The sequence below is a fragment of the Rosa rugosa genome, chromosome 3 (genome assembly GCF_958449725.1).
Source record: "Rosa rugosa chromosome 3, drRosRugo1.1, whole genome shotgun sequence".
Lineage (NCBI taxonomy): Eukaryota > Viridiplantae > Streptophyta > Magnoliopsida > Rosales > Rosaceae > Rosa > Rosa rugosa.
Window position 1 is genome coordinate 3,794,589 of NC_084822.1, and position 18,189 is coordinate 3,812,777.

An 18,189-nucleotide genomic window follows, 5' to 3' on the forward strand; every position below is an offset into this window, starting at 1 on the left:
ATCCTTAAAAATTTAGCCCACCTCAAATTTAATTCCTGGTTCCGTGCCTGCCTGAAGATTTCAAAAACCTAATATGAAACGATTAATATGGGTTGCAAACATAATAATGAAGATTTCAGAAAACCTAATGTACGATTGACATAGGTTGCAAATATAATAATGAACTTGAAGATTTCAAAAACCTAACGTGAAAAGATTGACATGGGTTGCAAACATAATAATGAAGATTTCAGAAAACCTAATGTGACGATTAACATGGGTTGCAAACACAATAATGAAGATCTCAGAAAACCTGATGTGAACGATTGACATGGATAATAGGTTGCCTCCTCGCAAGTTGCAACCACAAATGCGCGGGCCCCTTCCGATATTTCTTGGATCGCATTGATTGACCGCTAAAACTTTTAAAGTCTGAAGAGTGGAGCGTCCTCCTGCTGAAGTCTTCACGATCCATATCTATTTCTCTCTAGAGTCAAGTCCCTCACCACATTGTTCCTATTTCATTCTTGATCTTTTATTTGAAGTAGATCTTTTGATCCCAACTTCAAATTCCCACGAAACCCAGGTTAAGCTCCAACTGATTCTAACTCCTATTTTTGTGTTTGTTTTTACAATTTTAATTTGTTTGCATGTGTTGCTATGTTTCTGTTATCTGTTTCAAGATCAACTTTCTTCTTTTTTTGTTGTCTTTTTTCTTTTCTTTTCTGGTTAATTAGTATTTCTGCAGCTCTGCTCATGATTTATTATTGTAAAAGAGGCACCATGCAGTTCCTAATTGATCGTGGATTTATATTCAGAAGTTCTTATGTAATTTTGGAACATATATATACTAGCATAACTTGGGCACTCACTAATTTTAATCATAACTTTTAGTCAAATAGGATATATGGAGATGTGTTATGGAATAGTATATGCATTTGCAGCTGCATCTAGTGTTTCACTGTTTTGTGTCTCTGTTTATTTAGATACCTAAACAAGAGAAAGCAGAGGAATAAACAACCACTTAAACCAAACCAGCTAATGTTTGCTGCTTCCCTAGTTAATTATACAACTCTTTTTAGAATCAATATTTATTTATGGTGGATTGACTAGGAAATTATTCATCTTTTCTATGTTTTATGCACTAGGGAATGGAAACCAGGAAACACAATTGCATGTTTTCCATGATAGTTAATTCCAAGCCTTGAAATTGTGTTGAAAGCTTCTCGGGTTACTCCTATATAAGTCCTTGGACACGTACTCTTCCACAAGTAAGAAAGTAGGTTTTGTCGGAAATGAGCGCAGAAAGAACCTCTGCATCTTTTCCCCCTTCAACTCCTCAGTGGAAATATGATGTTTTTCTGAGCTTTAGAGGTGATGACACTCGCAAGGCTTTTACAGACCACTTATACACTGCATTGGAACATCGGGGAATCAAAACTTTCAGGGATGATCCTGAACTTCAAAAAGGGGAAGCTATTTCTCCAGCACTTTTTGTTGCAATTGAATATTTAAACCGAGACAAAACTGTGTTTTCCCAATATCTTTCATCTCAAATTCGGATTTCAAGTATTCAGCAGTTTCCTTTAACTCATCTAGAGTTCCAATTAGGTTCATGTCAGACATACACTGCTACAATTGCAAATCCGGAACTTGTTTTTTTAATGAACACGCATGGGCATATTTCATTATTAATATATCTCTTCCCAATTAAGTAGTCACTTAGACGGTTATACCACATCCGTTCGGATTGTTTTAATTCATATAGTGAGCGTTTTAATCTTATTGAAAACGCGCTCCGTGGTTTAGAGCCACTTGATTTGGGTAATTGAAGTCCATCTGGAACCTTCATATATATCTCTGAATCTAGATCCCCATAGAGATATGCTGTAATCATATCCATAAGCTGCATGTCAAGTTTTTCGGAAACTACCAAACTGACAAGGTAGCGGAACGTTATTTCGTCCATTATGGGAGAATATGTCTCCTCGTAGTCGATTCCAGGGAGTTGTGAGAATCCTTGCGCCACAAGGCGAGCTTTATATCTAACCACCTCATTTTTCTCATTACGCTTTCTAACAAAGAACCATTTATGGCCAACAGGTTTTACATCTGGGGGTGTCTGCGTTATAGGCCCAAATACCTGTCACTTTGCTAGTGAATCCAATTCAGCCTGGATCGCATCTTTCCATTTAGGCCAATCCGCTCTTCGTTGACATTCTACGACAGAGCGAGGTTCAATATCATCATATTCTATAATTCCTAGCCTTTTGCAACATGATATGCAAATGCATCATCAATAGCCATAGAATTTATATCCATCATCTCATGTACACTAGTGTAATTCATGGAGATCTCTTTATTCTCTGGAATTGGTTCTGACATTGGAGCGTCTCCCAATGATGTCTCTTGGACATAACCATAATCCGGAATATTCTCATGAGATGGATTATTTACATCGATGATTAATGGATTATTTTGTGCCAAACTAGCTTTCTTTCTTGGGAAAGAATCCATCGAACCTATGGGCCTCCCGCGCTTCCTGGCAGGAGCCGTGGGCCTAGCCACAACGTCACCAAGGGTGGGGACGTTGGCGCCATGCTCAGGTACCCTTGAGATGGTGTCATGTCCTCTAATTTTAGGGACATCAATCCTTGTAGGCACGTTTGCAGCAGGTATGTGTGATCTCGTCACATTAGCGATATCACAAAACGCATCAGACATCGATTCTGCTACTTTCCGAAGATCGAGAATTCTCCGCACTTCAATTTCGGATTGTGCGGTTTGGGGATCAAGATGAGATAGAGTGGGGATAGACCACGACACTTCTTGTCGTTTCTGTTGAACATTTATGTTCTTATCTCCCCCTAACGACGGGAAGACTGTCTCATCGAAGTGGCAATCCACAAATCTAGCGGTAAAGAGATCGCCTGTCAAGAGTTCTAAATAGCGGACAATCGTTGGAGAATCATATCCAACATAAATGCCTAATTGTCTTTGAGGACCCATTTTAGTGCGTTGTGGCGGCGCAATTAGCACATAGAATGCACACCCAAATATGCGTAATTGTGAGACATCAGGCTCATACCCAGTCACCATATGGGACGCAGAGAAGGGTTGAGTGGCAGTAGGCCTTAGACGAATAAGCACAGCTGCATGCAAGATTGCATAGCCCTAAGTAAAAATAGGGAGATTGGTGCGCATTACCAATGCTCTAGCGACCATTTGTAGTCGTTTAATGGCGGCTTTTGCGAGACCATTTTGGGTGTGAACGTGAGGAACTGGATGTTCAACTTCAATCCCAATGGACATGCAATAATCATCAAAAAAATTTGATGTAAACTCCCCAGCGTTGTCTAATCTTATAGACTTAATAGGATGATCAGGGTGGTGAGCCCGTAACTTAATAATTTGAGCTAGGAGTTTAGCAAATGCAGCGTTCCTTGTGGACAAGAGCATGACATGTGACCAGTGTGTCGATGCATCAACCAACACCATAAAATATCTAAATGGTTCGCATGGTGGTTGAAAAGGTCCACAAATAGCACCTTGGAGTCTTTGAAAGAATGGCATATTTTCTTTAGTATCCTTTGCATAGGATGGTCTCGATCCTAATTTTGCTAAAGAGCAGGCTTTGCAGAACGAATGATGGGCTTTTAAAACAACCACTGAGGATTTTGGTTGAGCCACGAAGTCACAATTGACTTTAGAAGTAGAAGGAGGAGTCGAAGGATGGTCTATGGCGTCAAAGCCATGTTGTTGCCGTAGGGGGTAGACGGCGCCAGCCCTAAGTGGCCGGTCTTGCACAATCTTGGCGCCGTGAGGCGCAGGTGCATCTCTTCGAACCAATTTTTGATTCTTACTTCTCTTCGTTCTGAAGAATGGATGTCCGTGCGAAGTCTTTAATATACGGATCATCATATCACGACCTGGATGTCCCAAACGGTCATGCCAAAGCCTATATGTGTCGGAATACCATAAATCATCTCTCATAACATGATTGGATTCAATTATTCGAATAGTGGTTGCATACAACCCACTAGAACTACACATAAGTTTCTCTAAGACTCTTTTATGTCCGTAGTCATTAGAGGTGATGCAAAGGAACTCTTGTCCATTCTCACAATGTGTTTCCACATGAAAACCATTGGCTCTTATATCTTTGAAGCTCAATAGGGTTCTTCCTGCCCTAGGAGCATAAAGAGCTTCGGTGACATTTAAAGTTGTACCATTTGGCAACATAAATTGGGCTGGTCCTCTACCATGAATCAATTGAGATGATCCAGCCATCGTAGTCACGGAAGATCGAGAAGGCGTCATCCATAGAAATAGTTGCCTATTTCGAAGGATGGTATGTGTAGTTGCACTATCCACGAGGCATTCTAGCTCTCCGGGAAACATACTGAAAAATAATAAAGTTCGAAATTAAAATATGTCCAAGACATTGAATAAAATAAATCGATACTTTATTAATAATAGCCAATGATTACATCAAATTTTCCATAGTCTAATCCAAAATAAAAATCAAATTTAGACAAATCGTAGTCACTCTATCCGTTTGGTAACTCCAATCAAATATGACCAGGGAAGTAGAGAGATGTCGGTGGAGCGAGGCTCTCTTAAATACCACTGATCTCAATTACTTTCCTAGACATCATAATTAATTAGATGCGCCACATGAGAAAGAGTTAATACAAAATGTCATTTATTGACTAAGGCATATTGCCATTACATAATTCTTGGGAAAAATAAAGGACTATACTAATCAAAATCTGCAGCATCCTTGTGCAATTCTTTGTCAGATTTGAAGTCCGCTATAGTGAGATTGACGTTGGCATCATCACCATCTTCTTCTTCATCGGCAAAATATGCCTCTTGATCTCTTGCTTCTCTAGAAGCTTTATAATGTGCAGCCAATTTGTTGCTTGCATTGCATTGTTTGAACCAATGTTCAATAGATCCACATCTATGGCATGCATCATTACGATTTCCTCCCTTGAATTGAGATGCATCTTGTACATGAGGACGAGATTGACGTCCTAGTTGGACAATGGCGCCACCCCTATGGCCGGCGGCCTTGTATCCTCCTCTCCCACGTTGGCCTTTGTTGCCACGTGCTCCCACTCCATTTTGGCGGTTTCCTTCTTTTGTAGGGTGGTTATATGGACCAAAACGTCCGTTTTGTCCCTTATTGTTAGGGTTCCGCTCCTTGCGCCTTCCTTTGGGTGCATGATTATAAATCGCCTCTTGAACGCTCTTAGTTCCTATAGGCCTTGAATTATAATTCTTCACAAGGATATTATCATGTTTTTCAGCTACAGACATGACATTAATTAGCTGATGAAACCTCGTGATCCGTCCAGTATTGAATTCGGTTCGATATTGCTTCGATAGCAAAATTGCTGAGACGAGGAAGGTGGAGAGAGTTTTCTCAATTAGCTCTTGCTCTGTGACAGGTTGTCCACAGAACCCTAACATAGTTTTGAGGCGAAGAACTTCTGAATTATATTCAGCTACGGACTTGAAGTCGGCGAATCGTAGATTGCTCCATTGAACTTTCAAGTCTGGGAGGAGGGTGTCCTTGACATTACCAAATCGCTCTTCTAGCACAACCCATAATTCTCTAGCATCCTTGATTGCCATGTACTCCAATCGGAGTGATTTATCCATGTGACGCCTCATCAAGATAAGGGCGGTGGCATTATTCGTAGCCGTACGCTCGAATAGGAGATCAGGGTTTGGTGCCTGAATTACAGGTAGGATCCCTTTTGAAGTGAGATTGTTCTCAACATCCGTGACCCAACTATGATATTCCGAGCCAGTTGAGTCAAGTATAGGAATGTCAAGCTTCGGCTTCGACATCCTGAAATCAAGAAGAAGAACAATATTAGTTTCGGAGTTAAAACTTCCACGACAACTAATAAATAATAAGATTCCCGAGCTATGCTACCAAGAAATCGATTTCCAAGAATAATTGGATTAGACCTAAACAATGATGTTTATATGGTCATAAATCGATGCTTATAGACGCTCTTAGTCCGAAGTCTTACGAACGCTCTTAGTTCGTTAATAACATGAATCCCCACGATTCCGCTTTTCAAGAATCGAACCCACGTTATAAGAAAGGTGGGATGTAGAAGAAGGGAGGTTGCAAGTCCCTGAGAAAAAGAAGAGGAAATTAAATTTCGGAAATCAAGAACTTTAATTTAAAAACTTACTTGGTTAATCGGAGCTTGAAACCTTGATTCTTGAATTCTTGAAGGTGATGTAGGTCGAATTGAGAGGACTAGTAGGGCTCGGTGGTGTATAGCAGCTGCGAAGATGGGTATTTGCGTGGGTTGCCGAAAGTAGGGGGGACCGAGGATGGCTTATTGGTGCACGGGGGCGAGTGGTCCGAAGGCTAGCAGTGCTAGCTGGGTTGCAGCAAGGCTGCAGGGGCAGCAGCGCAGCGGTGCAGGGCTGCAGGCGCACGGGGGCACGGGCGCGCAGGCGAGCAGCATGGAGCGCAGGAGCGCGTAGCGCGAGGCAGGCAGCGATGATGGTTTGGCTAGCTCGGGCTAGGGGCTGCGGTGGTGAACAAGGATTTTCGGGTTTTTGGTTTTTGTTTTGTGGTTAGAACTCGTGCTGATAACGTGTTTAAGTACAAGAGAATTCGAGAGAGATTGAATAGAGAATTATGTTTTATTATTGAGAATAGGAGCCCTATATATAGGGATTACAAAGTACATGTTCTGATGTTACAAGGAAATCTAATCCGAATAGAACTAGGAATTCTAGAACATTCTCTCCTATTACCATCCCTAGTTTGATTAGGCACACAAAACTGATTTTCCTTCAACATTATTGTCTTCGAATAAACACATGTGTCTTGTGTCCTGATAGTTAGTTGTGCCTACTAGTGGCTCGATGAAGCAACAATATTTATTTTATTGCAATATATTTGAAAAAAGAAATTAGCATATAGATGACAATTACAATAAATGAAAACGTCACTCATCTTCAAGAAGGATAATACTTTGCTGACCATTCCTAACCAACCTCTCTCATTATGCAACACGTGTACTTTTTGTTTTTGTTTTTGTTTTTTTTTTTAACTTAAGCATCTGATAAAGGTACTCTTCTTCTCTCTATCAGTTCCACTTCTATGATGCAGTTCCACAATCCAATTAAACCATCAATTGAAGAACCGATCAATTAAAGCAACGCAAACCAAAAAAAGCTCTAGGCCTTCGTCTCTCTCAAGCAACACTGAAACTGCCTTCATTGGCGAGGAGGAGCTCTCCGCCTTCACCGGTAGTGGGTCATCAGGGAGGTCCAGATATATTGAAGGATCGACGGAAAAGAGGCATGGCTTCTAAGAAATTGAAGAATTGGAAGTGGTCGACGGAAAAGAAAGGAACACAATCAGATGTTTAGAAAAGAGAAGAAGAAAAAAATAGACATGTGTTGAATGGTTGGAAAGACACGATAGGGTTGGATAGGAATTGCTGACCATATATGGTCAGTTAAGTATTATCCCTCCAAGAAAATGAGGGCCAAACAAATTTCTAATACATTTTACATTTTCCGACATCTTCCAATCCTGGAAATCAAATTTTCCACCTGGCTTGGAATTTGATCAGTTTATGTGATAAGCAATGAATATGATTCACCTTAATTTCTTTTACTATATTGATTGTACATTGCTTGATCTTAGGATGTCTGATTGTATTGATTGTACATTGCTTGATCTTAGAATGTTAAGGTTTAATTGCAAATCTCCAGGATCTAAACTGATCAGCAATCCTTTATTGTATTTATTGTAATAGCTAATCTCCAGGATTGAAACTGATTTGCAATCTTGTATATAAGATTGAAATACATCAATGAGGAAGTGTGAAAAACACTTTACTCAAATATGCTTTATGGTATCAAAGGCCTCTGTCTAAACGACAACCTCTTTCCTTATCTCTTTCTTGTTTCTTCCCCTCCCATGGCTACCCCCACCACCACCACTACATCAAACTTTCTCACCATCAAACTAGACTGAAACAACTATTCCTTATGGTTTGCCCAGATAACTCATCTCCTAAAAAGCCGAAATCTCATGGGTTTTGTTGACGGAACAAAGCCTTGTCCTTCGGGCTTTCTTCGGAATGAGGCTGGTGAGCTAACTGACATCGTGAACCCAGCATATGAGGAATGGATAGCTACTGATCAAATGATCCTAGGATGGATCAATGGCTCCCTCACACCTTCTGTCCTGGCCACCGTTTCTCGGTCCATTGATTCGCACACCACCTGGACCTCTCTTGCATGGCGATATGCTTCCCAGAATCACAACTGTATTCTCCAGCTTTGTGGCAACCTCCTCCGTACTACTAGAGGTGATCTTTCCATCTCTGATTGCTTGGATAAAGTTAATCAGATTGCTGGCACACTTGCTTTATTTGGGCACCCGGTTGATGACTCCGACTTGATCGATATGTATCATTATGAACAATGTTGGCCCTCTCTATGAGAACACTATTAGCTCTGCCCAAGCTAGCTCGTGACATACCAATTACTTATGAAGCTCTTGAAGCATTGCTTTTGGGAGCTGAAAGTCGCCTGAAAAATTAGGCTCTTGTTGGTCTGGAGTCAACTCCCATTGCACTTCTAACTCACAAACAACAGATTGGTGGCTCTCGTGGACGTGGCACATTCTTTGGATCTCAAAGAGGCCACCGAAACACCTATGGTCGTGGATCCTTTTCTGGTCCCTCCACCTATAGTCGTGGTTCCAGCTCTCAGTTTCCATATCGTGGTAGTTCTATTCTTAGTTAGGCTCTATCTACTCGACCTCCTTCTACCTATGACTCTCGTGGCCCATGCTAAATCTGCAAACTCAATGGTCATACGACAATTGATTGCTTCCATAGACTCAACATGGCTTATGAAGGTCGAACACCAAGCACCCGTTTGTCTGCCATGGCTGCTACCCCAACTTCTTGCCATGATCCCTCTGCTTGGCTTCTTGACACCGGCTCCAACACCCACATCACCAATGATCCTCATACATTAACCGATCCTAGATAATACCATGGTTCCAACATAATTGGCGGCGTTGTCTCAGGTCAAGGTTTGCATATTTCAAAAATTGGAAATACATCCTTACCTTCTTCCCACTCTCCTATCACTCTTTATGATATTCTTTATTGCCCACATGCTTCTGCCAATATCTTATCTGCTCATAAATTACTTTTTGATAACTCCTGCTATATTCTAATGTTTCCCAATGCCTTTTATGTCAAGGATCTGAGCTTAGGGAGGACGCTTTTGGAGGGTCGGAGTAATAATGGATTTTATCCCGTCAATAGTGGTCCATCATCATCCAATAAATCGAGTCTTTTTCATACTTTTTCAGCAGATAAAGTTGCTGTGGATGTGTGGCACTCTCGCTTAGGGCATCCATCAACACAAATTCTTCGTCGTCTTGCATCTAGGATTTCTTTGTTAGACACTCATCATTCATCACAATGTCATTCGTGTCCATTGGGCAAGTCTACTAAATTGCCTTTTAATTTGTCTGAGTCTTTTACTACATTTCCTTTTGAATTCATAGTGATGTATGGGCTTCTCCTACTCTATCAATTCAAGGTTTTCAAATATTATGTTGTATTTGTAGATGATTTTACACGATATGCGTGGTTGTTTCCCATGAAAACCAAATTTGAAGTACATGCCACCTTTGGCGCATTTTTCACCTACATTGAAAATCAATTCTCCACAAAAATAAAAACAATCCAAATAGACGTTGGAGGTGAATACACTAGTCATGCCTTTGAACAATTTTTGCTTCAAAAAGTCATTCATCATAGACTCTCTTATCCACACCATCCTGAGTAGAATAGTTTAGCAGAACGTAAATATCGCCATCCTGTCGAAATAGTATTAACTCTTCTTGCTAATTCTTCGATCCCTAAATCTTATTGGGTCGAAGCCTTCAACACTGCTCTCTATTTCGTCAATCGTTTACCAACACGTGTCTTAAACTTCTCCTCTCCTTATGAGAAATTATTTCAATGCACTCCCAATTATTCTTTTCTTCATATTTTTGGTTGTGCTTGCTTTCCTTACATTCGTCCCTACACAAAAGACAAGTTGGATTTCCGTTTCATGAAATGTGTTTTCCTCGATTATTTTCTCAGTCACAAGGGTTACCGTTATTTAAATTTGTCTAGTAGTAGAATTTATCTTTCACGTTCATGTTCTTTTTGACGAGTCCAGTTTTCCATTCAAAAAATCCATTGCTGCTCCCCCTGCAGAGGCTAGTCAGCTACTCCCCAACATAATTTAATCCCTCTAACAATCACCACTACTAATTCCAATCCACCCAAGCCCATCTCCTTCACCACTTCAAAACATGCAGTCGATCTCACAACCAAACCCAAATCCTCTTTCACCCGATCTCACCAATACGGCCATTTCGTCATCTTCACAACCCTTGCAGCCGTCGGGTCCCTCACCAAATGCCCCCCCCTCCAGCCCGCCAACTCCCCTAGTTGTTACAGTCAGGCAGTCAAGCAAAAGCAATGGCGCTCAACAATGAGCGTTGAATTTAATGCTCTCATTCAACCTGGTACTTGGCAGCTAGTTCCCTATTCACCTTCAATGAATGTTCTTCCCAACAAATGGGTTTATCGCATTAAGAGGAAGCCCTGATGGTTCGGTGGAGCGGTACAAAGCTCGCCTAGTTGCCAAATTCTCTATCAAGAGTCGAGTCTCTCACCACTATACTTTTATTCATTCTTGATCTTTTTTGTTACTGGCACGAATGACATGAACATCCATTGATCAAAAACTGCTATATTTGAAGTCGATCCGATCCCAACTTCAAATTCCCACGAAACCCAGGTTAAGCTCCAGCTGATTTCTATCTCATTTTTGTTCTTGTTTTTACAATTTTAATTTGCTTACATATGTTGCTCTGTTTCTATTCTCTGTTTTTCTTTTTTTGTTGTCTGTTTTTTTAGGTTAGTATTTTTGCAGCTCTGCTCATGATTTATTCTAAAAGAGGTATCACTCCCTAATTGATCATGGATTTATATGCCGAATTTCTTATGAAGGTATGGAACATACAGTATACTTGGCACTCATTAGTTTTAATCATAACTTTTGGTCAAATAGTATATGCATTTGCTGCTGCTGCTAATGTTTAACTCGGTCGAGGGGTTTCAGCCAAAAATAAGAAAAATAAGAATTTGTTTAATGAATCATTCTGACACCAATCGTTTTCTCAATTATATTTCTTTCTAGTTTACAAGGAGCTAGTGTTTTGTGTCTCTGTGTATTTAGATACCTGAGCAACAGAAAGCAAAGGAATAAAAATCGACCACAGAAACCAGACCAGCCAATTTTTTGTTGCTTCATAGTCAATTACACAACTCTTGTTAGAATGAATATTTATTTATAGTCGATTGACTAGGAAATTATTAATCTTTTCTACGTTTTATGCAGTAGAGAAGAGAAACCAGGAAACACAAATGCATGTTTTCCATGATAGTTTATTCCAAGCCTTGAAATAGCTAGTGTTGAAAGCTTCTTGGGTTACTCATATCTATAGTACTTGGACACTTGCTCTTCTATAAGTAGAATAAGTAGGTTTCATTGGAAATGAGCATACAAAGAATCTCTACATCTCCCCCCCCTAACTCCTCAGTGGAAATATAATGTTTTTCTGAGCTTCAGAGGCGATGACACTCGCAAGGCTTTTACAGACCACTTATATCTGTTGCTATGTTTCTGTTCTCAATTTCAACATCAACTTTCTTTTTTTTTGTCTTTTCTCTAGTTAGTATTTCTGCAGCTCTGCTAGTGATTTATTATTGCAAAAGAGGCACCAGTTTCTAATTGATATGGATTTAATTCACAATTTCTTATGAAATTTTGGAACATACATGCATAACTTGGCCACTCATCAATTTTGATCATAACTTTTCGTCAAATAGGATATATGGAGATGTGTTATGGAATAGAATATGCATTTGCTGCTGCTGCTAGTGTTTCACTGTTTTGTGTCTCTGTTTATTTAGATACCTGAACAAGAGAAAGCAGAGGAATAAACAACCACTTAAACCAAACCAGCTAATGTTTGCTGCTTCCCTAGTTAATTATACAACTCTTTTTAGAATGAATATATATTTTAGTGGATTGACTAGGAAATTATTCATCTTTTCTACATTTTATGCAGTAGGGAAGGGAAACCAGGAAACACAACTGCATGTTTTCCATGATAGTTACTTCCGAACCTTGAAATTGTGTTGAAAGCTTCTCGGGTTACTTATATACATAGTCCTTGGACATGTACTCTTCCACAAGTTGGAAAGTAAGTTTCATCGGAAATGAGCACACAAAGAACCTCTACATCTTACCGCCCTTCAACTCCTCAGTGGAAATATGATGTCTTTCTGAGCTTTAGAGGTGTTGACACTCGCAAGGCTTTTACAGACCACTTATACACTGCATTGAAACATCAAGGAGTCATAACTTTTAGGGATGATCCTGAACTTCAAAAAGGGGAAGCTATTTCTCCAGAACTTTTTGCTGCAATTGAAGAATCGAGATTTGCTCTCATTGTTCTCTCACAAAATTATGCATCGTCAACATGGTGCTTGGATGAACTTGTGAGAATTCTTGAATGCATGAAAGCAAGAAAAACTGTGCTGCCAATTTTCTATGATGTTGATCCCTTTGTTGTACGAAAGCAAACAGGGAGTTTTAGAGAAGTCTTTGCTAATCATGAAGAAAGGTTTAGGGATGACAAAGAGAAAGTGAGAAGGTGGAGATATGCTTTAACCGAAGTGGCAAGTTTCTCAGGGTGGAATTCAAAGGAATGGTATGCATGTACTCTTTTGTCTAATTTACACATAGTTAAGTTTTGCGCTCTTCATTATGTTATTCACAAATAATATAAGCAGATAATCAATTGAGCTTATGAGGCTTTTTAAATGCCATTACAAGAATATAAAAGAAATCAAGTACAATGCAGAGACATTTTCATAAACTAAATGCCTGATAAGTTTAATCTATTCTATGTTGTAGGTACGAATCAAAGCTGATAAGAGATATTATTGAAGTTATATGGAAAAAATTGCAACCTACATCATTCAGTTATGCAGAAAATCTAGTTGGAATTTATTCAAGATTGCAGCCAGTCAATTTGCTTTTAGATGTAGGGGTGGATGACGTCCGCTTCATTGGTATATGGGGAATGGGCGGGATTGGTAAGACTACTATGGTAAGAGCAGTGTATGAGAGAATCTCTCGTGAATTTGAATTTAGTTTCCTTCTTACTGATGTTAGAAACTTTGTTGAAAAAAGTGGTCTACTTAATTTACAAAAGCAACTTCTCTCTGGGATTTGGACAAAGAAGGCCAACATATCAGACCTTCATGAAGGAGCCATGATTATAAGGAGGTTGTTTGGTGACAAAAAAGTTCTTCTCATTCTTGATGATGTGAACCATTCAAGTCATTTAGAATATTTGGCAGGAAACCCAGAGTGGTTTGGTTCAGGGAGTAGAGTTCTTATCACAACTAGAAATGAGCATTTGTTGATTGGACATGGAGTGGAGAGAAGATTGAAGGTCGAAGAATTAAATGATGCTGATTCTCTTCAGGTTTTTAGCCGGAAAGCATTCAAAAGAGTTTACCCTGAAGGAGATTTTCTTGGTTTGTCAGAATATGTTATAAGTTATGCAAAAGGTGTTCCTTTAGCTCTTGAAGTACTCGGTTCTTTTTTGCATGGAAGAGATCTAAGTGAATGGAAAAGTGCACTGAGAAAACTGGGAAGAGTTTGTAACTTGGAAATTTTTGACATACTTAAAATAAGTTACAACGATCTAGATTCTGAAGAAAAGAAAATATTCCTAGACATTGCATGTTTCTTTAATGGACAGGACAAAGATCGAGTAACAGAAGTACTAAATAGTTGCGATTTTTCTGCAATTATTGGAATAAAAGTTCTCATGGAAAGATCCCTCCTAACTCTTTCAGATGGAAGACTATGGATGCATGATTTGCTCAGAGAAATGGGCCACGAAATTGTCCGCCTAGAATCTCCTACTGAGCAGGGTAGGTACAGTAGGTTGTGGCTTCTTGAAGATGTCAAACATGTCTTGACCAAATATACTGTAAGAAATTTAGTACAAGAATAATTTTAATTGTTATTTGCTAGTACATTATATGACAAGTCAGTCTACTAAATCTGCTTTTTATGGTATGATAAAATTTGGTTGATAGGGAACTGAAGCAATAGAAGGCATATTTGTGGACTCAGCCGAATCAGGAATCGAGGTGGACGTGGCTCCGAAATCATTTTCAATGATGAACAAATTGAGATACCTGAAGATTAAGAATGGGAACCTGCCTAAGGGGCTTGAATATCTTCCCAATAGTTTACGGATTCTTGATTGGATGAGGTATCCGTCAAAATCTCTGCCATCACATTTCAACCCTCAGAAGCTGCTCGAACTTAGCTTGTGTCATAGTTGTATTAAACATGTTCAGATAGGAACTGAGGTACACTATAATCACCATATCATTCTTTTATTACTTATACTAATTGTTAAATATATCATGGAAGCTAATTTTTTTCTTTGCTTTTTACTTGTCATGCAGCCTTTATACAATTTGAAAACCATTAATCTGAGTCACTCTCTGAATCTTGTCAACACCCCAAACTTTGAAGGTATGCCACATCTCAAGTTTCTGTTTCTTGAAGGTTGTATAAGATTGTATGAGGTTGACCCGACAATTGAAGTGCTTGAAAGACTTACTGTGCTGAACTTGAAAAATTGCAAGAATCTTGTGCATTTTGCAAGCAGTGTAGGTGGCTTAAAATCTCTCAAAGTTCTTAATCTTTCTGGTTGCTCAAAGCTTAAAAAACTACCGAATGACATGGGTCATTTAGAAAGTTTGGAGGAGCTTCATGTGAACGGCACCGCCATAAGAGAACTACCTTCCTCTATTGGAATGCTCGAAAGACTTCCTCTGCTGAAAATGAAAGATTGCAGAGATCTTGTGTCTCTTCCAATTAGTGTCCGTGGCTTAAAATCTCTCAAAGTTGTTAATATTTCTGGTTGCTCAAAGCTTGACACATTGCCAGAGGAGTTGGGCCATATAGAGTGTTTGATAGAGGTTGATGTGAGTGGAACTTCTATACAAGAACTACCTTGCTCTATTGGGATGCTTGAAAGACTTGTTTCTATGTCCTTGAGAGATTGCAAACATCTTGTGTGTCTTCCAAGCAGTGTGGGTGGCTTAAAATCTCTCAAAGATCTCAATCTTTCTGGTTGCTCAAAGCTTGACAAATTGCCGGATGAGTTGGGTCATGTTGCACGTTTGGAGAAGCTTGATGTGAGTGGAAGTGGCATAAGAGAACTCCCCTCCTCTATTGGTCTTTTGAAGAACCTTAAACAGTTATCTCTTGCTAGATGTAAAGCGCAGGCCCCTAAATCATGGAATATGATGTTCAACCCCTTTCAGTTATTGCGAAAAAGAAGTCACATTCCGGCAGGATTGTCGTTGCCTTGTTTATCTGGTTTGCATTCATTAACCGAACTGGATCTAAGTGACTGCAATCTTTCTGAAGGAGCAATGCCCAGTGATTTTGGATGCTTGTCTTCATTAAGAGAATTAAATCTCAGCAGAAATCAATTCATTAGACTACCCGAGAGCATCGGCCAACTCTCTAGACTTGAAGTACTTGAGTTGAATTTGTGCGGCAAACTTCAGACATTACCAGAGTTTCTCCAAGAGAACAATGTATGGGTAGAGGCTAGCAACTGCATTTCATTAGATACATTGGCCAATCAAAGCGAACATTGCAATTCGGTACTAGAAGGATATTTTGTCAACTGTTTCAAAATGGTGGAGAATGAAAGCTGTAAGAGGATAGCAATTTCATTGCTAACACGCTTCCTGAAGTTTCAACATTCTATACATGATAGATTTGACTTTATTGCTCCTGGAAATGAAATACCAGAGTGGTACAATAACCAAAGTGAGGGGTCTTTGATAACTGTAGAGCTGCATCCAGGTTGGTTTAGTAACAAGTTTATGGGATTTGCCTTCTGTGTCGTTTTTAGACTCCTCAAACCACTCCCGCCTGGGGTTGAGATTGACATTAGTTGCGAACCAAGGGCCAATGGACAATACTTTGGTTCATCCCCTGTTCTATTGTTTAATAAAAAGTGGGGTCAACCTGTGTCAGATCACATTTGGTTCTTCTATGTGGGGTCAACCTGGGGTAGAGTCACTGAAGAATGGCAGGACATCTACTATGAGCTTGTATTCTCATTTGAATCATATGGAATCGATGAGGAAATTTTGCAAGTGAAGAAGTGTGGGGTCCGTATGGTATATGATGAAGATGCAAAGGAGCTTTGGGAAACATTGTTGAAGCAGAGCAATGTTAGCATTAATACCAAGAGAGGCCTTCAACACTATGATGATGATGATGCATCGTCTAGTAGTACAAGTCAGGCTCATCCAAAAAGAATGAAACAACTCCACCTTGATGGTGCATGAACCAGTAGAACCCCTTATATTCATGACCAGAAACATGGTTAATGGTTTTTTTTTTTTTGTTTTTTTTTTTGGTTATAAAGAACAGAAACCTGATTGTAAATTCATGGTTTATGCCTGCTGGTGCCTGGTGGCTCGATGAAGCAGCAATATTTAGTTAGTTCAAAATTTTGAATGTCTCTTTTATTTTATTGCTATATATCATGAAAAATAAGTTGGCACAGAATTAGTAATTACGATAAACAAAAAAGTTACTCATCTTGCTTTACAAGAAAAGGAAGGCCGATCAAATATGTAAGTACGCTGTACATTTTTTGGTGTCTTCCGATCTTGGGAATCAAATTATCTATCCAACTTGGAATTTAGCTAATTTTTTTTTCTGCACTTATTAACTTTTGATGGAACATTTAAAATGTCGTTAAGCTCTTATGCCTCGTATGTGTTTCCATAAAGTCAATAATTATTCCAGCCGTCCAATTATTCCAGTTTCATGAACCAGAATCCCTAGCATTGTTAATCCCATTCCAATTCAAAAATATCTAAGTTGTCAAAACTCATAGCATTGGACCTCTTAATGCACCAGGTCCTGATGACATTCATGCCATTTTCTATCACTCCTTTTGGAATCAGGTTAAGGACTCTCTATATCATTTAGTCTCTTCTTTCTTTTCTTCGAATTTGGATCTTAATTTGATAAATCGAACTACCATTGTTCTTATTCCAAAAGTTGTGGTTCCTGAAATGGTCGACCATTATAGACCTATTAGTTTATGTAATGTTTCTTATAAGATAATCTCTAAAATTATTATCCATCGGCTACGACCTTTATTGAATAAATGCATTTCTCAGAATCAAGGTGCCTTTGCACCTGGCAGATCAATTCAAGATAATATTCTTATTGCTCATGAATTGTTCTCTACTTTTGACAAAAAGAAGGGTAAGCAAGGTTCTATGGCTCTCAAGCTTGATCTAGAGAAAGCTCATGATTATCTTAATTGGGACTATCTTACTGCTTGTCTCTCAGTTTTTGGCTTTGCTCCTACTTAATTGGATTTGTCTTATTAAATCTTGTATTACTTCTATTTCTTTTTCTATTTTGCTCAATGATTCTCATGAGGGTAATTTCCGACCAAATAGAGGCCTTAGACAAGGTGATCCTCTTTCTCCTCATCTTTTTATTATAGCTATGGAACATTTCATTAGACAACTTAGTCTATTGACACGTTCTCCTAGAACTCATGTTGGTATTTTATCTTCTAAACATGGTTTGAAAATTTCTAATTTCATGTTTGCATATGACTGTTTAATCTTTGCCAAGGTTTCTCATTCTGCAGCTGCTAATATTACTCAGACTCTAGCTAGGTTTTCATAAGCTTGTGGACAACAGATAAATTTTAATAAGTCTATTATTTACTTTTCCTCTAATGTTTCCAATGTTGTTAAAAGAGATATTTCTGCTATGTTAGGCATTACTCATAAATCTTCTATTAGTAAATATCTAGGAATTCATAACATTATTTTTTGGAATGATCCTATCAAAACGTCTGATTTACTTTTGAAAATGCAGAAAAAAATGGCTGGATGGAAAGCCAATACTTTGTCTAGAGGTGGAAAATTAACTCTCATTAAAGCAAATCTTTCAGGTATGCGTAACCATGTTCTA

The 18,189-nt window shown here is 39.0% G+C and overlaps 1 protein-coding gene across 2 annotated transcripts; it reads left to right on the forward strand.

Annotated features, from left to right (window-relative positions):
* Positions 1-315: 315 nt before the first annotated feature.
* On the forward strand, positions 316-16,549 carry LOC133738744 (disease resistance protein RUN1-like). Of its 2 annotated transcripts, XM_062166334.1 has the most exons (5): positions 319-565; positions 12,191-12,835; positions 13,042-14,131; positions 14,241-14,519; positions 14,619-16,549. In XM_062166334.1, the coding sequence occupies exons 2-5, from the start codon at positions 12,342-12,344 to the stop codon at positions 16,527-16,529; spliced, it is 3,774 nt and encodes a 1,257-aa protein (XP_062022318.1). In that variant the 5' UTR covers positions 319-565; positions 12,191-12,341; the 3' UTR covers positions 16,530-16,549. The 2 variants fall into 2 exon arrangements, 1 of the variants encoding a protein (XP_062022318.1); XR_009860254.1 differs by lacking the exons at positions 12,191-12,835; positions 13,042-14,131; positions 14,241-14,519; positions 14,619-16,549 and adding an exon at positions 7,114-7,645 and having other exon boundaries at positions 316-565.
* The last annotated feature ends 1,640 nt before the right edge of the window (positions 16,550-18,189 follow it).

Coding starts and splice junctions, on each gene's coding strand:
- LOC133738744 (XM_062166334.1), top strand. CDS start 12,342: ATGAGCACACAAAGAACCTCTACATCTTACCGCCCTTCAACTCCTCAG. Junction 14,132..14,240: donor ATGTCTTGACCAAATATACT/GTAAGAAATTTA, acceptor TTTGGTTGATAG/GGAACTGAAGCAATAGAAGG. Junction 14,520..14,618: donor ATGTTCAGATAGGAACTGAG/GTACACTATAAT, acceptor CTTGTCATGCAG/CCTTTATACAATTTGAAAAC.